General features: G+C 37.6%; 1 protein-coding gene across 1 annotated transcript in view; it reads right to left on the bottom strand.

Annotated features, from left to right (window-relative positions):
- The window catches only part of KCNH8 (potassium voltage-gated channel, subfamily H (eag-related), member 8), a 51,890-nt gene that overhangs the window by 5,097 nt on the left and 22,232 nt on the right, over positions 1-24,561 (bottom strand). Inside the window, exons 6-9 of the mRNA XM_010132305.1 lie at positions 14,253-14,291; positions 12,154-12,509; positions 8,128-8,234; positions 6,976-7,052 (exon numbers count right to left, since the gene is read on the bottom strand). Of these exons, the coding sequence (XP_010130607.1) occupies positions 6,976-7,052; positions 8,128-8,234; positions 12,154-12,509; positions 14,253-14,291 (579 nt within the window). The remainder of the gene's footprint in view (positions 1-6,975; positions 7,053-8,127; positions 8,235-12,153; positions 12,510-14,252; positions 14,292-24,561) is intronic.

Raw genomic sequence — 24,561 nt, forward strand, 5'->3', positions numbered from 1 at the left:
ACTTTATCATGTAGGAGTAGGATAAAATTTGATGATTACTCTGCTGACCTGCTAGCTAGCTCTTGGGTGGTTCCAGGGCAACCAGTCTGTCTGTGTAAATTAGGACACTGTTGCTACTGCTACTAAACAAGGACAGAAGAGAAAAGTGTGAAGGACTAGATAATTTAAGTGTGTTCAAGTCAACAGGGCTCCCATGAAATTCAGTTCAGAAACAGGATTCACAAACTGCAGTTTTAATAATGATTTTGACTCTTTGTTGTTGGATGTGGATGCTGCCTCCAGGTTAGCATAGAATCAGGACAGTGTCAACATGGTGATGGCAGTAAGAAAACCAGGTTTGGAAATGCCTGCTTCAAGGTCTTCAGAAAGTGTCAGGGACAAACTCTGACTGACTGGGTACTGACTGAGTGCAAACGCAGGATCATGGAAATCCCAGGTGGCTGGGAGAAGAGAAGCTGTTAATACGTATTGCTGAAAGAAAGTCTGAGGGTTGTATACGTGATATCAGACAAAGATACTAAGGAAACAATTTCTGTGAGTACCTAAAGGAACAGTTAAAAGAGAACAGGCAACACAGACTTCTCAAGAATAAACCAATACATAAAACAATATAATTCCCTTCTTTAACTGAAAAGTTGGTTTCATCATCATGGCTTGGCTTCATGAACAAAGATCTGGGAAGGGCTTTTCCCACGCTCACTGCAAGCGATCAGTGCACCCTTTGGGGCTGCGCAGTGGATTTTTTAGGTGAGGCGCAGCGTGCGCGGAACTGGCTCCACCCTTTACACCTGAGGTTTATCTGCCAGGGCCTAGCGAGCTTGGACGGTGACAGCGAAGTCCTCAGGTCGTAGGTTTGGTTAGAGTATCCTTCTCTTATGTGGATGACCCTTACAACCCTAAACGAGCTCCATCTGCCCGGGTTTGGAGTCAGAGTTGTCCTTCTCCTAGGATGGCTGCCCGAAGGCTAGTGAGCCCATCCTGCCCGTGGACACACTTTGTCTGACCCTTCAGTTGAGACCTGTCTGGCTTGGGAGACCCCACCGGAGGCCAGTCTGGCTTGGGAGACCCCACCAGAGGCACATGCCACCACCAGCACAGCTCTCAACCTCACAGGGGCACACAAGCTCTTTCCCCACGACAAGAGGGTGCCCGTGAAAGAGATAAGAAACTGTAGGTGTACTACATATACATCTTGTCTGAAAACTTCTCGGTTCTTACTGTCCACATAACATTCTTCTAAATCAACTACGAAAATATGACCAAGGTGTAATCACCGTGTGTTGGAGTCATACATGAATGGAATGGTTTATGATCAGTGGTTTCCTGTCATCCATGGGCCTTTCAAGCCATACTTTTTAGCAGCCTATCTGTTTTTATTTGATGTTTCTTTTTAATGGCTAAATGGCATTAATGTTCACTTCTAAATTTCAGTAATATGAAATTCAATAAAGATAAATGTTAAATATTACATTGGAAAAGAAAATGTCAGGGTTATGAATATAAGATTCTGCTTATGCAGAGTATTATAGAAAAATGTCTATGGAGTTTTGCTGAATCATGCTTTGCAGGCATGGATCATCCTCCCAGGATATATCAACACCATTTTTTCAGTTGGACTCAGGAAGGGGGCGGGGTGGTGTTTCTTCACTAGGAATTACCTAGGTTGGCATAGCTTGAGATAATGTGTTTTGTCCGTGACTTAAAAGATCTGACCAAAGGCAATCCAACAGAAAATCCTACCCACAAAGAGTTTTAGAAAGTGTCGTGGGCAAAGAAGGAAGGAATTTGGTTTGCAGAGATCTGCTGAAACAGTGTGTTTCCAGTGTAAATATGGTTTAGAAGGAAAAAGGCAATCAGCTTTTTCTTATGTTTTCTAGGAATAAGAGAAGGAGCAGTGAACTGGAGAGAGTTAGCTGGATAATCATTGTCATCTGTTGTGGTAGTAATATTTTTTTATTTAAATCTGAAGTTGGCTTTTGTTGCCCAGTTGATGTTTATACTGCATGGCTTCCTGTCTTGGTTCTTTTCTTTGTCTCAGGTATATTTCCACCAAGGAAAAGGGCAAGAGGAACACCACAGCGCGTAGGAGCTATGCCATGTATGTGCTGTATGTCCTGCTTAAAAAAGAAATTAACCTTAGCTTTAGAGCATCAGCCATTTTTGTTACCGTCATCTGCCAGTAGCTATTAAGCTAACATTAAAAGAAAGAAAAAATAGCTGGAAAGACATCAATGTACAAGAGCAGAGAGAGAGACAAAACAACAAGATAGGATTTCTTGGGAAATATGAATGTCAGGGCTAAAAGGAAAAAAATTTTTTACAACTCTCGGTAGACAAAAAATGTGGCATACTAGGTTTTTCATCTTGATTTTTATGCCAAATTTACATAGCTAAAATCCAAAATGGATAGATTAGTTGTAATTAATTTTTATCCCCAATAAATGTCATTAGTTCATTTTTTGCCATATTTTTCTTGATTGAAGGATATTTTCCAAAGTGAATTATTGGGATAGCCTTGCTGCAAAATAATTTCTCTCATTTGATAATACAGTTATGAACTTGTTACAGAGAACATTTTTAATTACTGTAAGTCAGGGGAGTGCTTTATGTGAGTTCTCAAGCTGCAAATAGCACTTCAACAATTCATCCCCTATGTAAAACTGAAGGCCTGATCATCTGTACCACATTTTCATTCTTGGCACTGATTATAAAATGGGCATACATTTTTAGTATTCAGCAATATGTTTTGCTTAAAAAAACCCCTATTATCCTGTCCTGAGAGGAGAATGAGATTGATTTTTGGCAGCTGCACCTGAAATATGTTTTAAAATCATCTATTTTTATAAATAGCTTTAGATGATTTGGAAAATAAACTTGTTTATTTAGGATTGTTCCTTTTGTTAGATGAAAGTGAAATACCCCTGTGAATGCATTTTCTCTCTTCTCAGTGCCAAATGGTTAGAGTATTTTAAGGACTTACATCTAAAAAACCTTAAATTAAAAATAGCTGAATTTCCACTAAGTGCTCCAACATGCAGCTAAATAGAAGCCAGTTTTCTCGTACAAAACCTGACCCTATTCACATTTCTTTGTGTTTGTTTGTTTTTCAGTCAAATAGGAGAAATGTGAGTACTCTCTTCATTATACTGTTTTAGTACTGTAACCGTGTGGTCTACTGATGTAGTAAAGTATGAAATGAGCCCCCAAATTCTGAAGATGGAGGATGCAGTGGAGCTGGGTTGCATATGGAGAATACAGGGGACGTGACAAAGAAATCTGAGTTTGTCTGCGTGCACTGCGCAAGATGTCCAGTGTATTTGAGCATGAAATCATTACCTGTGTATTTGAATGGAGAGCATGTACGTGTGCACTCTGCAAACTATGGGAGAAAAATTATGACTAAAATTTAGGTACTTTCTTATTTTTAGCTCTTCTATGTATTAAGTCAGATTTGGATTTTGCACACTGAATCAAAGTAGAAGTATTTCCATGTTCTTTTCATACAGTTGCATTAAAATGATAGATAAAAGCCTGGTAGGTTACAGACAATGGAACAGTGACAGGCAGGTGCTTTAATTTAGACTTGTGGCCATCTGTATACCTCAGAAAACCTGCTTTGTTGTTTCCTATTTTTAGTTCTGGGCTCTTTGAATTGCACCAGGTAAATGGTGAAAAATGCTGAATGTTTAGATACACTCATCTGATGTCTTTGCAGTCAAAGGCACTGGAAAGACCAGGTTGGGTGTATAGATGTCTCCAAAGGAAGGATACGCTCTTGTAAGGCAGAAGACCTCTTCTTAAATTCTCACTCTGCCTAATTTGGAGCAAGCCTTTGAATCAAGCTTTCACCAGCTCAGAATATGTGCCATTCTCTTGAGTATTCAGTCACTAAATCTGGAATGTATTGCTTAAATAATTGCGTTTTTACAGGGGCAAGAACCTGAACTTTAACTCTCTTCTCTACCACGTACTGAACATGCTGAACCATAATGAAAGTCATGCCTTTTTTTATTCAGCAAATATTTAGACTATGTGGAATGGGCAAATAGGGTTAGGAGATTAAGTAGTCCTATTCCATTCCACCTTGAAATACTGAACTGGGGGGAAGTTTCCTTTAATCAGCTTGGATCTCATCAGGCTCAAAATGAGAAGCGAGGCTAGGTGAGGGAATGAAGAAACTGGGTAACCAACTGAGCGACCAAACCACGGAGCCGTACAATAGGAACCTGAGGTTGCGTTCAAGTTTCTCTCGCATTGCCTGAAGTGGTAGTGCTGACTTTGGAACGGTTGTGGCTGAAAACCAAGCACCACACCATCACTCTATCATTTACCCTGGGGACAGGAGAATGAATGGTAAAACTGAGTTTACTTGAGAGTTTACTTGAAAGAGCACAAAGAGAAACAGAGAAAACAATGCACTGCTCACCCCGCCACGCCATGCTGAGCCCTGGGGCTGCTGCCACATCCCACCACTGTTTGAAGCTGCTGCCCCACTGCTAGGCTCTCCTTATACTGGGCACGAATATCCCATTGGCTGGTTCTATGTGGCTAGCCTGGCTGTGAAAATTCACCCTATCCTTGCTGAACCCAGGACGGGAACCTACCCTCCGTAGAGGAAGTCTATACATACGTTAGTCCTAAAGTTAATACAGGATAAACCCTGAGAAATTAAATTAAGGCCCTGTCCGCTGCTAGTCCCGTTCTTAGGTAAATTAACTTCCCTTTGGATTGTGAGGTGAATTTTATATGCCTGGAATAATACCAAGAGTTCCACTGGATATCTAAGCTGGGTATATCTTGTTTTTTAGATTTGTCTCCGGGGTAACTTTTTTGCTTTGCTTTGCTAACAACAGACTGTATTGAATGTCTGAACGGGAAGATGCCTGCCTTTGTTCCCCCACTGAACAGCTGAAATGTTTTTAAACTAAGGAGTGAACTGTTGTAATGCAGTTGTCTTTTATGACAGCAGTTATTTCAATGCAAATTTTGATCCATGGGAGAACTTAGAGGATACTCATCTGTCTCTGGGATTCGGGCCCAGAATATTACCTATGAAATCTAAATCTATACCATTTTATAATTGCTCCTCATGCTTTTTTTTTTTTTTGTGTGTGTGTCCCAGACGAATATTTGTCCATATTCTATGCCTATGCATTGTCACATTGAATGGAGAATTCTCACGTATATGAATATTTCTATTTAAGACTCTTGCTTGGTCAGAATGCAGAATGCTGTTTTCTTTGCTAGGGAACTTCTTAGATGGAAAACAAAATATGAGCTTGAAAAGTAGAGATACCTGTTCCAAATATTGCAACAACAATCTTTGTATTAAATGTGTCTACACTACTCTAGATGTATGCTATGAAATGTACTCTATACAGCATGGAGTAAATTAATCTTAGAGGTACTGCAAAGTTACATATAAATGTTCCCTTAGGTTCCTAGACTAAGTCTGGTGTGTTTTCCAGGGTGTAGGGTTTTCATTATTGTAGCCTCATGTGGCTCAATAATCTATAAGTTCTGAAATGTTCATTAATCAGAGGAATGTACCTTTCTCTGCTGTGACTAAGCAGTAAGTCCAACTATTTTCGGATTTTTTTCCTACATTATTTTGTTCCTTGTATCTACTGCTTGCATTATTATTAATGTTGTTTTATCACTAATCAGGCTAAATGTAAACCAGTTAGGTGTTGCCAAAAGATATCTAAACCTACCAAAGCCTTGTTTGGCTTCCAGTCTTAGTACTTAGCGCTCCATGCTGGTGCAGGCCCCAGTCAGTTACACAGCATGAAAACAAATTCTGTCTCACACACCAAGCTAGCAAGACTCCAGAAGTTGGTGGTACTCTTTTTAAACCTCCAGAGACTGTATTTCTCTTACTTATAGGATTCCTAATACCTGCTCAACAGACAGAGACTATACATGAACCCACTTCCGTCACACTTCTGTGGAAAGAAAAGTACCTGCTGGTGATGACTTCTTTTTGTCAGACAACCTAAAGGTTGGCTTGTTTAATCAGAAATTAGTGGTTCAAATATGTCTCTATCCTAGGAGAGATTGCACAAGTCTTGGGAGGTAAGCACCTCTTATTTCAAGCAACGTCTTACAGGTAGCACACTAGGTGAAAAAATGGACTGATCCCTTTCTGCAATTTTAGAATAAAAGAGGAAAAAAGAAGAGAAACTGTGTGGTTGGACTTATTTAAATGTTTCCTCAAGTGGACTCACAAGAAACTGTCTCTAATCTCTTAATTTTGAAAGACAGAGTATACTTGGAACATATTTTAGTCTCGCTGTATAACTGTGAAGTTGAAGTCTGATGCTTTCATCTTGCTAGCCAAAATACTTCAGTGCCTGGATATATGAAATGGTTTAGCCAGAGAACATCTCCTCTTTAGTGTTGGACTGATAGTTGATTACAGGTTTGAAATTACCAGAAGGGAAGAATAGAAAGCACCACTGAACAATACTTGCCCCGCATTCTTCGGGTGATATTGCTTGAGCAGGAATAGCTTAACTTCTGTTTCGTTCTAAACAGGCATGGGTAGAGTGATTTGAAATGTTTGATGTGAATTTGAACATGACTGGACTTGCATTACTTTCAAGGAAATTCTCCTAAGGCATAGCATTCACTAAGACAAGAAAATGTGGAGGAAGGGATTTGGGGAAAGAATGAGAGGAAAGAGAGAAACAGAAACACATTCAGAAGAGGATAAGTCCTAAGAAAATTAGATACACTACTATGCAAACCTCACTTTGTTTTTAGCTCTGGCACATGACTCAAACTTTTATTTATCTTTCATATAGAAAATTAATCTAGGACTTAGAAGCCCCAGACTGCCCTAAATGTAGGATTGGCATCCGGTATTTTGCAAACTCATTCATCACACACCTATCATATTCCCAACCTTTCTAGTTTTCTCCATATTCCTTGAATCATTGTTAATATCCTCCAATCCCCACAGGAGTTCATTACCTCATTATTAAGCCTGTTGATCTGCTGTTTGGTCTCTTCTGCTTTGATAATAAGCACAGCAGAACCGATTTCGGACTCTGAAAATAATTCAAATGTGTGTAAGTGAAAGAAGTATAATAACTTCAAAACAATAATGCTATTATTGCACTTACTCAATGCTTTAAATTTAAATCTAGTTTGTGTTTGGATTGAATGAAAATAAAATCTTGTGTTTAATGCTCAGTGTGTAATGTGTCAGGGAAGTGTGATGAATACAGCTCATATTGCTCTCCTCAGTCTGAACCTCAAAGGACTGAAAATGACAACCCTGATGCCAACCATGTGATGTGTCAACTGTTTTTAAAAGTCATAGATACCATTAAGCTTCTATTATTATTTTTCTGTTCTGCTTTAAGAGGAACAAAATGTGTCATAATAACCTCCATGCAAAAAGTACACAACTGAGTGAGACTGCTCACTTCTGAAAGAGGGGATGTTGGAGACAGTCTGAGCTGCACTACTTGTGCCACTTCAGCATAAGTCCACTGATCTGCCCCTCTGTCGCTTTCTCTTTTTTTTTTCCACATTGACATGCTCAGTTCCTCTGTGGTGCTATTTTATTGACCTTTTCAGAGTGTAGGTCATTTAAAGTTCCCTAAAGCCTCTTACTATTCAAGATTTTCACTCTTTCACTTCTAAAAAACTAGGCACTTCCATACTCTCCCACTTCTGTAAATATCTTTACCAAAAGTTGAGAACCAAGTTTGCATATGGCTCTTTATGAATTGTTTGTTGGATTTTTTTTTTTATTTGGTATTAAAATGTTTTTGTTGAATTTTGTCCGTGTGTTTAGTACCTTTCTTGCATAAAGGTTTGGGAATATGAGGCTCTTGGATGATCCTATAATACTGCTGGTAAAATATAGCGCATGAAAATACAGTACTCTTTGCAAGCTGTTTGATCATGACAGTCTGTTAGCAGTAAAACAAGAAAAGGCCTTCAGGACCCTGTTGTATTTTTCTACAGTACCAATTGAGGTACTGAAATGGTAATGAAAGTACAGATGTTAAGTCTGTTTATGCGACTTCTGAGAATCGAAGAAACAAAGAGGAACAGAAAGCAGTTATGAAAACTATTTTCTCTAAAGAGTGATTTTTCCCAGGCAAAACTCACCTGAAATTGTAGGAGATAACCTGGATTCCTGCCTGAGCTGATCAGAGCTGAAATCGAAGTTTTGGCTTTCCTCATTATGGTTTCCATCTTCAATCCCATCAACAATTCTGTTGAGAAAAATTGGGGTGATGGCGCAGTTTCATAAACACCACATTCATAATTAGGTCAAAAAATTACCCCTAAAGGGCACATTTTTAAGCAATGGTAAATTTTACTCAACATTAAGTTTAGAGAAAAATAAAAACTGTTATATTATAACTCTTTGTGAGACACCAAGGATTAAACTTACTGTTAGAGGAAGATATGTGAGGCCAAACGTAATTAAGTGAAGTTTCAAAATTTTCATTACTTCTGGAGTGTATTCTGGGTCCTAAAGAACCCCTGTATTCAATATAGCTTGCTTTTCATCTCTAAAGTAATGTGTAGTCAGTTTGTCTTCTGCACAAAGTAAAGATGCTTCACTACGCTCTTGTGAAGTTTAAACCTCTCTGCATCTAACAGTCAGGCTCTTGCATTAGCCTTAAATAGGAAGACCCTAAGCCCAAACATAATATATTTATGAAAGCGTCTCTGTAAGCCACAGTCAAAAGCATTGTCACCATGCAAATACCTGTTACCAAATTTGGTTAAAACTAACTAGCTCAGAGCCATCTTGTTTGCAAATTGGGTGCAGGAAGATTTGTAGAAAAGCTTGCAACGTCCCAGTTTCATTAGTATTGGTATTGGATCTAACTACTGGAAAAGGTGTTTTTGTCAGTCAGTGAGTTCTACTCATGCATTGCAGATGACCTACAAATTGCAGTGTCAAGAAATCCAAAGAAATAAAATGAAGCAGTTTATACAATAATAAAGTGCTGCATGCAAAGAACAGAAAACTGGTACCAGATGGAGGAATTAATGCACATTATTAAAAACAGACAATTCTGAATATTTTTTCTCATTTATAATAAATTGTGCTCTAAAGGGAACTGTTTTAAAGTCAATGAAAGTGACTCAGAAAACTGCCAATTACAGATGTGAACATCAATTTCTTGTTTTGTCCAGTCACAAGATTCAGAATTTGTCTTACGGAAGACAGATGAGTCAAATACTAATCCGGAAGGGCTAAAGCAGACAGTTCTTGGCTTCTCAGTCAATGGTGATAACTTCATGATAATGGAAATTAGACTTTCCATCTAATAAGGATATTCACAAGCAAATCTCTTGACTGGAAATGTTCAGAGAAAGGAAAAACAGATAATGCACAGATATCGATGACGTAATTGGCTTGAAAGACGCATGTAACTTGGAGCTCTGTGCACATACCATATGTTCTTGTCTTTCTTGGCTCTTCATGTGGGTTTAGGGCTCTATGTCATGTCCAAGTGTTCATAATGCCAGTTGCATGTTTCTAGACTGCACTCCAATCTTAACCAGCCTCTGAGAGGAGATGAGACTCAAATGTGATGCTTGAGCTGCTCTGGCCTATACCGTCATCTGCAGCTGAAAATCTAAATGATTGCTTTGTTTGAAATTTGCTGTGAAACCTATTTAATGTCATCTGGTCTCATGGCTTCTAAAAGCAAATTTTAAACACCAATATCCCTTTTGTAGAGATTTCTAATTATATAAGATGCTAACATTTTAAATGCCTTTAAAGCACACAGGGGAAAACCTACTCAGACGTGACTTGGAATTTATAGATGCTATATTCTTTAAAGTGTTTAAAGGTTCAGACTGAAAGAAACCATAGTAGCAAAAATAGCTAGTTCTGGAGAGCCAAAAGACAGCCTTATACGTGGGAAATACGTAATGGGCAAGATGCCCATAATTCATATACAAGGAACTGGCTGTGGAGCAACATAATCTTGTGAGTTGAAAACATGAGGGGACAAAAGTAATAGGTAAGTCTCACCCCTTTCTGAATTAGCTATTGTACAGCTCTTAATTTTCTCCTGAAGACAGAGACCTCCACTCCTAGAAGCCAAAAAGTTGGAAAAGATTAACATGTGAACTCTTCTATCCAGCTGATCAGAGCTAAAGTGCACTCCTTCATGTGGGTCTGAGGAGATGCAAACGCATAAATGCCTCCTCCCAGGACTGCCTTTTTTACTCACACTTTCTTCCTTTTGATGCTTTTCTACTTCATAGGCAATACCCAAAAAGTGATTGGCAAGACTATAACTGTGTTCCGGAAGTTAGGATGCTGGCTTCTATTCCTTGAGCCAAGAACTATTCAAATATTATACTGAGTCTCTGTGCTTTATTGCCTTTGCTGTGGTGTATAACGAAAGAACCTGAAGCACCAGTGGAGAGCTCTGGTTGGCTTACTCTAGGGTACATCCACAGGAGAACAAGTTTCTTAAGCAGACAAGGTATATTCTCTTGACCAGGTGTGGTCATACACCTCACAACTGCACTAACTGGACGTTACAGCCAGAGTCTCACCTTCTGCTTATGCTGCTGTCCAATAGCAAACAAAAGGGAGTATCTTAATTAAGGTCTTATTTTCTCTTTAATACTTACTAAGAAACATTTAAGGCTTTCTTAGAAGTGGTTTTAACTTGTCAGTTTAAATATTCTAATAATATAATATGAAATAGTCTAATAAATAATATGAAAGTATTTTGGCTGGAAAACAAAGCCTGAAAAACATTCTTTGGGTCAATCTTCTAGTCTATTAACAGGATTATTCTGCATTTATAAAATTTTGACAGAATTAGGAAGTAATAATATACGTAACAATGCTTGTTTCACATTTGCTCTTGCAGACTTGTGTGCTAACGTCTGGCTGCATATGTTCAGAACAATAAAGATCAAGAAAATATGAAAGGTAGCTTTTCCCTGAATTACCTCTTGGACATGATAATGACCTTTACTTATAGCTGACCTGAACCAAATTCCTATGCAATCTATGAAAGAAATGAGAAAATATCTGCTATGCACTTCGATTTTGCTAGTGTATAAGCTGGTTTCCCACACATTATCTTCCCCTGTATAAACAACACTAAAATCGATTTGTATCCTGCTCCTATTTGAAATGTAACTCTACTGATCAAATATATGATGAGGGGGAAAGATTTCTATATAGTCTTCCACATCCTTTTTATAATTGACAGGTGCCTTGACAGAGCTGAGCAAATACTGGTCAAGCTGTGGCTCTTACATGTTTGCAATGGCAAGTTGCTGAAACTACCACTCTGCCTCTGGTGAATAAAGGAAGTTCTTGAACATGTAAAAAACTTCAAATTATAGAACCAAAACTTGAACTGGAAGATCAACTGCTGCATCCCCTAGTATGTGAAAATAGATTGTGATTTCTGGGAAGAACTGATCCCCAAACTCTTGATTAATAGTTCATTATTACATTGCAGCAATGTAGAAAGAAGAGTCATAAATCACCTTACAAGTAACACACAAATAAAAACCTAAAATATTTAAAATAAATATTGTGGTAATAGTACCACAATAAGCTATTTTATGACTCTTTATGGCAAAAGTCCCAGCAAAAGAGATTTTCTCAACCCCATATTTACTCTTTACCTAACTTGCATTATCAGGTTTCCTTTCACTAATGTTAAAAACACTCTAAATGGTTTCTAAAATTGCTAGGCAATAGTTTTCCATTATAGTCCTCCAGTAATTTTTGTATTTACAGAGCTATGCTGTATTATCATCTGCTTGCTTTCTAAATTGCTGTCTTTGATGGACTCAGAATGTTTCACAGTGCTATTGTGGGAGTGCATATTATTGTAGATGGACAAAATGATACCATAAAGCCAGACTATTCAAATAGTCATTTTCATGATTGCTCAATAATTTCCCTTTTTACAGGTAGGAATACTTTATTTCACAATAAAGTCCTAATATCATAACATTCTGCATAGTGTGTAACAGTTCCAGCAATAAAAGGACTTTTCTTTCTCTGTGGGAATCAACAAAATTATCAACTATTAAAGAAAAATAAACATTTTATAGTGTTAAAATAATGGTATTTTTAATAGAAGTTACATGATAGACAAGAAAATAACTGTTCATAACTATTACCTTGGGCTTAGATCAGGTGGACCACTGGTGGCCAGTGCTGAAAGATGTAATTTAAGGTTTTTCTCCTTCCTTCTGGAGTAGTAATGGAGCTCAGTTTCATGTTTGGTTCTTGAGGGGTTTGAACTACAAGCACGGATGGGTGAATGAAAGGGCACTGTTCCTGATGCCAACTGCTTCAAGTTTCTCCCTAGGTAGCTTTTATTGCTTCCAGCTTTCTTCTGCTGAGAGCAAGTTGTGCTTCTTGTATGGATTGGTGAAAGGGTGCTGCCATCTTCTTCTCCCTCCTCATCCTCATCTTCATCTTCCACAATTGAAGGGAGTCTCTTCTTTATATTTCCATTTCCTTTGAGCTCTGACTAAAATAGAAGATAGTACATACTAGCGTAAGGTTCAGAGCCTGATGTTGCAGAAACACAATTTCTTCTTGTGTTCACCCTGGAACAAACCCAGACCTAGCAGAGCTTTCATTTCTCGTTAGAAGTAGCTCCTCTGGAACTCTTCCATAGCTTCCCTCCTCAACTATGAGTACATGTGCATACATGAGAAAAATAAAAAATTAAAGAGGTCACTTAGCCAGATGGCCAGTGACCTCTCTGCAATACGTTTCGTTACTAAGAAAGATTACATGACTAGTTCTTAAAAGCAATCTGCCATATGTAGACTTGAGTAGTTTAATCTTGCTTTACTGAGGCATCATTTCTTTTGAATGTTACACTCTCAGACTCCTAGTGGACCGAGGGAAAGGACTGAGGTTGGTAATTCATATAATTCCACATTTTCATATGGAGCAATTTATAAAGTGTAAATAGCATTTACACCAGTTCAGCTCAAGCCCAAGTGTCCTCTATATCCTTCTTAGCTGATGTAACTGAAACCAGTGCTGGGACAGTAGGCAGGTTTTTCAGTTTATACAAAGTCACATTAATGCTCCAGTGGTGCGACTGTGTCAACTTTAGAACTGAGTCATCAAAAAGCAGAGCTACATCTGTTTTTTAGAAAAATGCTTAATTTGAATGCTTAATGTTGCAACCAGGGCAATTTAGGGGCAACGCAGACCTGGGTTCTGTACTTAAAGTACTGATTAAAGCACAGTGCAAGAGAACAATATATTGTTTATTGTTTGATGGCACAAAATACACTGGTCGTGAGTGCTGAGATATGCCAACATGGAGCTCATGTCAGGGTCAGGCCATAGCTCAAAAATATTTCAATTTATCCCCATGGTACTTTACAATACTTCCCATTGTATTTGTTGGTAGTAGCTGAATAGACTATGGCAGATTGAGGTTCCAGGTCAAATTAACAAACCCCACATTATCTCAGTGAAAAGTACAACCAAGTGCAACTTCATGGTTTCAGAAAAGATTGCTATTCATTTTTTTACTGGCTATTCCTCCTCTTAATCGAGCTTGATTAAGGCACCATTAACTTTAGATACAAAACCTCAGATGAGCTTATAGAGTAAAATATCCCACATTCAGGCCAAGTAAGATTGGCTGGGTGGCAAGGCAGATTTGGGGAATTTATCCAAATGTTCTAAGCCCCTATTAGTATCTGTCTGAATGTTTTGCATGATGAGTTTAATTTTGCTGTGTGCTAAGCACACTTCCATGGAGTGAATGCTTTCCTCTTAGTACACATTGACAAATTTAGTGAACTAGGTCATTTCTATCTGAGATGTATGAAAAGGCAAGAATTTAAAAGTGGCAAAAGACTTGACTATATAAAATATAATAGCCTTGTTGTCAACCATAATAGTCTTCTGAAGGCTATCATGATGATCAGACTGTGCAGAACTTGGCACTACATGGCCTATGCTCTACAGAGAAGCAGTGTTAAATGTATTCAAAATTTTGGCTTGGATAACTACGTATTTAAAATGCAGGTGTTATAGTAGGATATCCAAATCCAACACCTGGAAGAAAAGATCGTAAGGTGTCACTCATAAAACGGACAGTGGCAGAATTATCTGCAGGATGCTATTTATATTCTCATTCTGAAACCATCAAAGTTAGTTGGAGATTTTCCAGCTTTGCTTTGGGCATAGCTGCGTATATTTCAACGTCAAGCTTGGCAGATTTAAAATGTGACTAGCATACCTGAGACAGTGTAGACTTGTTTGATAATTTTGATATTACCTGAAAAAACAAAACAAAACAAAACAGTAGCAAACACGGCATCTGCACAGTATTGGCTTCCAAACAACTCAACAAAAACATTTATGTTGATACAAGAAAAGAATCTAATGATAAAGCCACTGTATTAGCTCAAATGGTGATGTAGCACTGAGGACACTCCTTGGAAACGTGCCATGAGAAAAAAATTATTTGTATTAAAAAGATAGTTCATGCAGAAACAACATTTTACTTTAATAAAAGGTCAAGGCTACAAACCTATGGATGAATGTAGATGGGTAAATGTATGCCTGGTGGGTTTCAGTGCTGGTTTGATGGAATTCCATGCAGAAACAGTGCTCTGCTTTGGCCCTAGCTCTTTGTAGGTTTATCTCCTGTGCCAGCCTAATCGTCATGTGTAAATGATCTAACTGTAGTAGTTTGGGGGAATTTTCAAAGGCACTGATGGGACTGAAGCAAGAAAGATCAATATAATCCTGAGGAAGCTACATGCCTAACAGCTATTCAAGGCCATGACATTTTCCTTTCTTGGATTTAACGGAAAGCAAAACAAAAGAAAAGAAGAAAAAAATCATGGTCTTCTAATAAAATCCACTGGAACTGCTGAGTGATATTTATTATGAACACAGATACATGTTCATAATGCCTACATGCTGTATTTATAGGAAAATTTTAGTCTGCTAGAATTTTCAGAAGTGATTTTCAGCTTTTCTAAACCCACATGTCAAGACAAAAAGTGCTTAACACTCAGCAATTTTAAATTAGTAACATCAGTTTATTTTTCTCCTAGCTCAGGTAGAAGTTGTTAAGCCTCTTTGGAAGTCATTGGGATTTTCCAGTTTGTTTGAAAAAAGTCTTTAGAACCCCTAAATACACATATTTTAGGCACAGATTTTTCTTTCTTTCTTTTTCTTCTTTGCTAGTCTTTCAGGTTAACCTGAAGAACACTTAGCAATTGCTCATAAAAGTGAGGGTACTAGAAGTGGTATAATACACAAATAAAGAATATTTAAGTTTGTGTAAGCAGAAATCCTCTCCACAACAGCCAAGCTGGTAGCAGGTGTATCAATAAACAGCTGCCAAACTCTAATAAATGCCAAGCAAAACAACTGCAATAATTAGGCTATATAAATAAATAAGCTGCTGTGTTCTTCCTGAGTCAAAATACTAGATGATATTAGCAGAGGACGGGATCTCAGCTACTGAAATTTCCCAGCTTGCTCTGTAATCTATGCCAACTGAAGAAACACCATCTCCTTCAAGATTCAGAAGGAAATGAGAAATATATCAAAATATGTGAAGTACTAATGTCCCACTTTGCACATACGTTTAAGAAGATTAGTTTACAATAGTGACCAGAATTTTGGGGCATCAGTGTGTTTGACTTCTAGGCATATATGCAGTATGAATGTTAAATAGGAGCCTTTATTTAAAACCTAAGCGAAGCCAATCCCAAACATTAGCAGCTTCACAAGAAAGATCTTAGAAAGTATGAATTTGCCTGATGAAGGCTTTGGAAGTGGCTTATCGTTTGTAGTTTACAATGAGGGTGAAGATTTCTCGTAACTTTTAATTTCTTTTCCTCCTGAAGACGTGTTAATCCTGATTGTGCATCTTGAAAACAGAGTGAAAGAAATCATTACATGGGTGCCTCCTAGATGGCCTGGTGGCACGTCCCACAGACCTGCTGGCGTCCTGCAGCTGGGCTGGGCTGTCAGCTCTGTGATCAGTTTGGAGCACAGTCCCTCGGCCGAGGAACCCTTCTGCTGTGCACAGCAGCCGCAGCCACCCACGGATCCTCCTTTGCTTTCAGTGTTACCCTTGCTGCTTGCTGCAGCAGGGAGCCACTTCCTGCAGAGGAGATGGGGTTAGTGGCAGCACTTTATTGCCTTAACACCTTACCAAGGGATTTTTAAGGCAGGTTGCTTTTTGCAGGTAGGGGATAGGGTGTCCTTGGGAGGAAGGGTAGCAGAAGAGAAGAACAGATATTAACAGGGAGCGTGTCATGTGAGAAACTACTCACCAGACTTTTTCTTCCATTTCCCCAAACTAGCCCCTTAAACCCACTGGGGACAATTTCAGTCTGAATAAATAGATATTTTTAGATAAACTCTGCTCTGTAGCACAGAACCCACAGAAAAGGGTGTTGTAGTTGCTCTGGTATTAATCTACTGCAGCCATATTTATTGCTTGTAACTTTAACACTACATCTTCCACACGTTAGACAGGGGCCTGGGTTTTATGGCTTGGAAACGGAAAGCTATTAAAAGAAACTGTAATTAATCTGTGACCAGAGAGAGTTCTCAAGAATTTTGCTTTTAAACCTCCTCCGGCAACTCCCCTCTCTCTCCCTGCAAAAATACCATTCTCAAAGAGAAAAGGAACAATGAACGTGAACATGGACAAAGCTAGTCAAAGGGCAGTGAGTTTTAAGACCTCACTGTGCACATAGCTTTATCTCTGTAAAAATGTAGTGTCAGAGTAAACAAGTATGAGGTGCTGTCCTAGTTTCTGATCTTTCTTTTGTTTAGGGCAACACACAGGTTGCCCTAAATAAAAATCTCTGATTTTATTTATAGAATTTAAAATGCTATAATATAAATACTGTAGAATGCTTTTTTTTTTGTATGCAAAGAGGATGCAAAATGACTCACATCCTCATCTTTTAAAAAGTACAGCTCTTAAAGATAATGGCTGCTGAAAGGAAACCACAGGTATTTCCCCTGCTATGCATTAGGAAAAAAACCCAAAAGAATAATGTTAACATGAATTATGTGAAATACTGTCAAAGAGTCTAATTAAAATTTTAATTTCAGCCCTGGTGTCTCTTTATGTCTTGCGAAACCAGCTATTAAATTTAATTTTGCAAGACAAAACAATAATAGATCATGAACAAAAGCAGACTCATATTGAATTCTTCCATGTACATATTCTCAAGTCTATGATCTTGTAATTGTTTAATATGTTAATATAGAGAGCTTAAAAATCTTTATCACTGCTTATTAGAAGCACAAAAAGAATGTTTCCTGAAAACACTGGTGCTTTGCTGTCAAAAAACAGTGATCTGAAGATTTTCCCAGGGTCGAGAGTCAGTACTCTTAAACAGAAGAATCGCTACCAGGAATTGTGACCAAACCAGGTAATTAGCTGTGCAATCATGCAAGATGAATTCCAATGATAAAACTCAATGATAAAAAAACCCCACAGAGACGTAGCTAAATTCATGGATTAATACATTAAATGTGCAGGTGAGTAAATTTACATTTTGGGGCTCAGAAGAAAGTTATTGGCTTTTACTGGCATGATTCCTGTTGCCATTCCTGTTGTAGGAATGAAAATAGAAATATAATTTCACTGATTTGCTTATAAGTCTCGGGTCCTAAAATAGATGAATAATTCTTTGTATCTGAGGAGTCAAAAGGTTAAGATACACTTTCAGGAAAGGATTTGAAATCAAACTAGAATATTAATGTTCTTAGTCAGCATTTGGAAACAGGAAAAACCCATTTAGGAGCTTTGGCAGTGTGGGGAGTAAACCCAGGAACACACGCCATATGTTCCATTCTTTGTAAATTTACTGTATGGTAATGGAAAAGATATAAGTACATAACGAGGGATTATCGTACCACTGAAAAGCATAATGCCTCACATGTGTTCGGGCCTCAGTTTTCCTTAATCTGGAAACTTTTCAATGAAATATCACAAATCCTTTAAATCACAAAGGGCTCACAAAGAGTTTCTCAGGTTGGATATAATTGCTTATATCTACATTTACTGAGCAATTTTCCTCTTCTTTTTCCCTCCTTTTTTTTTCTCTTTAAGACTGTCTAGAGCTCACTGGTTTGTTCCTATATTTTCTCAGGTTTATTCTTATCTCTTTTCCTTGCTTAATGGACAGATAAAGAAAATGTATTTTGTGGAAGCAGATGCTTTCAACATTCTCTGATCCTGCTTACAGTAGGAATTGTACAGTGTGTTGAATTAGCAGCAGAAGTTGAACAGCGGATCTGCCAGTATTTTGTGTCAGTATTTTATTCTAAGTAAGTGACCAACAACTGTGAATTGCCATGAGATCTGCAATCTTCTGTTAGGTCATTATCCTACACCATTCCTATCTTTCGAACAAACTATTGTAGCCCATGAAGTTGGGTCAAGTGTTTAATAGCTGGCTGGTTGTAGTTAGCTTTCGATAAGTTTCTTTGCAAACGAGCACTTCCACATGAGCTTTTATATTTTGTATGAGAACTTTACTTTTCATATATTGCTTTAAAACTTGGATATTATTTTCACTTCATTCATTAGCAAAAAAAAGTAATTGTACTTTGATTGTTTCATTAACATTACAGGATCTATTGCATTTCATGTTAAAAGGTGTCACAGAAACAAAACATATCCTCACTGTCACTTGCTTGAAATCAAGATCCAGTAAATGGTAAACGTGGATGGTATAATTTGTCATTTTAACTTCTATATTCTTAACTCCCTCCCCCTGACCCCAACACAGGAGAGGAAAATAGAGTCCTAGGCTGCTCTGAACATACGTTTTTCATAGCAAACTTGTGCCAATACAAATTAGCAAACAACGAGGAAGAGATTGTCAATGAGCTCAAAAGAAGACAGAAGGAGAAATTGTGAAAATAGACAATAGGCCTGACACTGACTGTTCACTGCTCTGGCAGGTTGGTTTTGTTTGGAAAAGCTTGCAGATGTCTGCAGACAAAAGATGGAGTGGGGAAAACTTTTTAATATTCCTACCGTTTTATTACAGTAATGTAAAGATTTACATAATATTAATAGAAATGACGATGAATGCTAACAGCTTTCAAAGCAATAAAACTTATATGCTTAACTTCATGCAACTCTAAAATTTCACACAGACATATTTGCAGGACTGGTCCTGTGAACCGATACCCAATTAGACTCCTCAGCTTGAGGCTGTAGATACTGTGGAAGAGTTGCTTTTAGTTTTGTATTGTTAGCTTTATCTTTAAATGAAAAAAAAATGGAAAAAAATTGAGAAAATTGAGCACGCAGTTGGTCCCTAGACTTATTCGGAGTTAAAACTTTGGGGAAGAGAGCATTTGTACAGTAACTGTGAAAGTGATTCTCACGTTTTCACCTCAGGACAAGAAGCCATGTCCTGGCATGTGAAGATATCAGCAGAAGTCTAAGGACATAATCTTGTTAAGTAAGAAAGCCATGAAAAATTTCCTTTCCCTGAGATGCAACTTGTGTTTTCTGTATATGCAAAATACAGAAGAGCTGAGCATGTTCCTTTTTGGAGCTCTTGACAGCTTTGTTACTCAGGAAGTTGCTCAAGAAGGTTAGGAACTAAGACAACATGGGCACTCAGTAAGTGAATAAAACTGCTTCAATTTTTGAAGTAGCATGATAGAAAACCAGATTCAATGTCAGAGAAATCTGATACTGGTTTTGCCGAAGGAATGAACACATTGTGGTTATCGATGGAGCCTGTCCCTGAACACTTCCTGTATATGCAGTGCCGTACGGTATATACAGTATATATGTATATGCTGCATGTCTATATTTGCTACTACAGTCCTATTATTTATCACAGTATTGAAGAAGCGATCTATACGTCTTAGCTAGGAACTGCATTTTCAGCAGAACTCTAGTTACACTTGCAGGCAGGTTCTGTAGCTCTGTAGCTTTACTGAGTGAAGTTATATATGATTAAAAAGGAAAGTATGCTGATATATTTGTTTTTATACAAGTATATTCTTAGACTGAATTTGTACACAAATAGTTTTTGATTTGCATTTTGTATGGTTTCATATGGGGTCTAGACGATCTTCAGAGGCCCCTTCCAATATCAGCTATTCTGCTGTTCTATGGTGTTTAAGAACGTTGCACTAGAAGTGTTACCAGCTCAATAAAATTGAGAACACATACTTTTATCCATGTAGAATGCCCACTTGATACACAAGTTGCACTGATTATAGACAGTTTTCTCAAAGACTACATCATATTCATTTTCACACATTTCAGTGTGTATCCTGTGGTTGTAATAACTCTGCAAGTGTTATAGGAACTTTACCATATAAATTACTCTGACGTGCTCATTACATCTCAAGGTAGTCTGCACCTTCAGAGCTAATGTTCTGATAGAAGAAATTGTGGTAAGTATTATAATTTCCTTCATAAATTAGTCTTCTTTATGCAGAATAATAAAATTGGATGCTTCTAATTTTAAGAATGTGTCTAAATTTAAGGCCAATATCCGGTCATTGCTATATTAATGAAAAATAAAAGCAACTATGAAAAGAAATAAATCCACCCTCTGAATTCATACAATTTTAAGGTTAAGATATATTAGGATTAATTTTGTTTTTCCATTTTTTCCAATGTAGAGAGGAAGATATAATATTAATATTGTAAAAGCTACATTACCATGCTTCCTAAGGCACAGTGAAGCTTATTGGAAAAAGTTATCACTGAGCATCACTGTGTAATTAAAATAGAAATATGGTTAGATTCCAAGGCAATACTCTCTGAAAGCCAGGAGCTTTTCCTGGCTAAAATTATGTCTGACAGAGTGTTTTATACCCCCTCATACCACAGTCTAAAAACATCAATAAGCTGCTTTGTTAGCCCGTTTTTTTTTTAACATGTAACCCTCTGGTTAAGCTTTATAATCTGACACAGAATGCAATAATCCCAGGAAGTGAAATGAATGATAATGAAGAGTGTTTGAAATTACTCAGAAGTTAAAATTAGAAGTAAAATTTTGTCACTTATTTAAAGATTTGAATTCTAGTTACAATGAAAGTTATTTGTATTTGTCAAGGAATTGCTAAGGTCCAATTGTGAAAATCCTAATTGCATACATGCGTTGTATAGTCTTGGTATAAATAAAGCATAACTAATAATCATAATTCCTGACTCTTAACCCATTCACAAAGTAAAGAGTGACCACAGGGGTAGGAATTTTGGGATGGGGCACATCAATGTAACAATATGGGTTGCATATATATATTCCCAGATGTATATGTGTTCGCTTCCCCTCTGGCCTCTTCCACATCTTGTGGGATTCATCATTACAGCCAATCATCTATTTGTTTTAGGTATATAATGGAAGACTTGTAAAAACATATGAATTAATGAAAAAAACTTGAATGAAAAGGTGACAATTGCATCAATCAATTGTGGTGAGTTGAATTTTCTCACTGGAAGATGGCCACAAAGCAAAAGAATAAACTATTAGAGAGACAAAACCAAACAGTATAGGTGTCTGTGTTTGTTATTTTCAAAAATATTAGAATGACTGAAGGCTGCAGAAATGAAACCGGAGCATGCCAGCAAAAAATATTTTTCAGATAAAAGAACTAGAAAAGAAAATGAAAAGGCCACCAAGCCTGCAAGAGAAAAGTCATACCGGTCTGTCCCTTTTGAGTTACAGGTTTCCTTATTGCATTATTTCTCAGCAGCATACCATATTGAAGGATATATTAGAAACACGATAGAGAGATGATTTTCTTGAGGGGTACTGGGTGAATTTATGGCTCAGAGGTACCACACATCATGCTCAGCAATAACTGCAAGTAAGCAAGATCTTTGAGTTAGCAGACAACAAAAAGGAGTGAAACCTGGCCTGCACTATAGCTCCAGGTCAGCACCACTCCCATACCGAGGGAAGCAGGTCATTGTCGTGTTGAGAGAGTGGAGAAAGGACTGACTGTAACACTGCACGGGGAGGAGGATACTGCAAGAGAATCGATTGTCTGAAATTAGCATCCATCTTAAATAGCCAAAGATTACCACAACATGCTTACTGTCACGAATATGTGTAGCAGACCTCTTAAATGTCTTGCAGAGAGCTAGATGACAAAGCTGATTCTTAAATTGCTTCTCATTCATTTAAGATCAGAAATTAAGTATGAAACAGGTGAAGAAACTGCTCTGTCTTTTAGCCAGTGGTCATGCCCTTGTACAGCTGCACAATCCCGTTACTCGTTCCATAGAAATGTAGAAGTTGAGCTGTGTGACGTACGAGTGTGGCCTTGTTCAGCAGTTTAACAATAGAGTAGTTTATTTTGGAAAGATGGAGAGGGAGAGAGAGAGAGAGGGAAGAAGGAAAAGAAAAATTCCAGATGGTCCCAGAAGCAGGAATGAGAAATCTGAGTGGCTTGTAAAACGTGACAGATCACTGAGCAGTATTTCACAGCAGCACTGATTGCAGAGTACTCCATGCACAGACAGGTAACAGGCTTACTCCAGCGAACACGTCAGGAGTCCTGTCTCGAAGTTAATTGTATGTTCACAGTTTTTAAAGAATTTTAGATTTTGATAGTATGAGGAGCACATTCATTCCTATACCGTAATCACTGAGAAGATGAGAAATTTGCAGACTTCATCTCATATCAAGAGAGGAATAAAGGAGAAATGGAAATACGATGGGTGGCAGGTGGAAAGCAGTGGATGCACAGCCATCAGTTAGTTAGGATCTAACAGGACAACAGGAATTAGTTCTCTGATGCCACTGAGTGCACATGGACTAAAGAGAAAGACAATAAGCAGGAATTTAAGTTTGATTTTTTTGTGTGGTTTCTTCTTGCTGTTGTTTGTTTTGTTGGGGTTTTTTTCCTAATAATCGTGCATATAAAGTATTAGACTTCTGTTACTTTAGGTGATTTATTCAATTCTATATTCCACCTGTTGTAATGTCTTGCATAGAAACAAAAATTTCCATTGACTCATCTCTTGTTCTGTAGAAGTTACATCTGCTGTGCCACAGATGATAAACACCAGTGAGTTACTCCTGTGGTAATGGCACATGACCTTCTGACAGATGAGTTATTGACAAAAGTGGGTGCTTAGCTGCACGTAAGTTTGTTTAAAAATTGTAAGTTTTCCTAAAGTTATCCAACCGCACACTCAATGTCAAAGTAGGGCTTTTCAACTTTTCTAAGGTAAGTCACTTCTTTCTATACAGCTGCTGAGTAATGTGACAAAACCCTCTTCTCTATTAAAAGATGGTTGGAATTATTTGAAAAATCTTCTATGGACATTATTTATTATGAAACTTATTTTGCAACCTGCGATTGTCCTGCAGTGTACAGGATGAGCTATGATCTAAGCTGGGGTGGAGGAATTACGGTTAAGTATAGCAGTGTAGTAACAGTTGGTTTGGAAATTATTTTTTTCAATGCATTTATTTTATTATAAACACATAGGCAAGAAATAGGATTTTTGGAGGGCTCTGAAAGTTAAACACGTCAGTAGAGTAATTATGTGACTGAAGTTTCTATCAGAATTTCTTATCTTAAAACTCTTGCCAAAATTAAAAGCAACTATGTAAAAAAAAAATACTTATTTTTTTCCTTAATATCCACAGAACTGAAAATAGGATAACTGTGATTTGTTTCTTTAAGGCAATGTAGTATTGATTATGGAGACAAAAAGACACATTAAAAAATCAGACATGTCATGGTATTTCCATTGCTGATTCATAACAGTTAATCAGAGATGCAACAGATAAAATTCTTTCCGAGTTATTACTACATTGGAAAGCAACACTCATAAATTCAACAGACCTGTACTACAATATCTAGAAAAAGCGTAACTAAAGAGGCGAGAATGAATGTATCTCGAATACATGATCTACTATCTGAAAAGCAGACAGTGGCTAGGCAGACTTTCGGATGAATTTTGTGCTTGCATTCAAAATAGTTTTTGCTATCTTTGTTTCTGCCTACAGGAGCAACACCACCAGCTGGCACATAGAAGTCTGGGAATAAACCAATTTAAAAAAAGAAATAATGTGGAAATACTATATGCTCCTAAAATATTTGTTTAATACTGGAATGAACCAGAAAACTCTGCTTGTTTCAGATTAGAATTTGTAGAATTTTTTCTCCCCAAGCTGTGCCCTCTGTTGTATGCTCCAGAGCTTAGACCTGTTTTCACCTTTAAGAACAATTGGTTTGGCCAGTTGTCAGGTTTCCCAGTAGAAAATGAGGAGAATCCCTCATTTTGTTTGGTATTCCTGATAGTAACCTGAGCTTCATTATACTAAAAAAAAAAAATCCTCAGCTCAGTCATGAAAATTTAATAAATTCTAAATACCAGTCTCTCCAAAGGACAGTCCTGGTAGTAACCTGAACTTCATTAATCTAAAAAAAAAAAATCCTCAGCTCAGTCATGAAAATTTAATAAATTCTAAATACCAGTCTCTCCAAAGGACAAGAATTAAGCCCCTTTTGTCAGACAATGCCTTCTTTTGGGGGGGGGGGGGCGGGGGGGGGCGGGGGGG

The sequence above is a fragment of the Buceros rhinoceros genome, unplaced genomic scaffold (genome assembly GCF_000710305.1).
Source record: "Buceros rhinoceros silvestris isolate BGI_N320 unplaced genomic scaffold, ASM71030v1 scaffold20092, whole genome shotgun sequence".
NCBI classification, from domain to species: Eukaryota; Metazoa; Chordata; class Aves; order Bucerotiformes; family Bucerotidae; genus Buceros; species Buceros rhinoceros.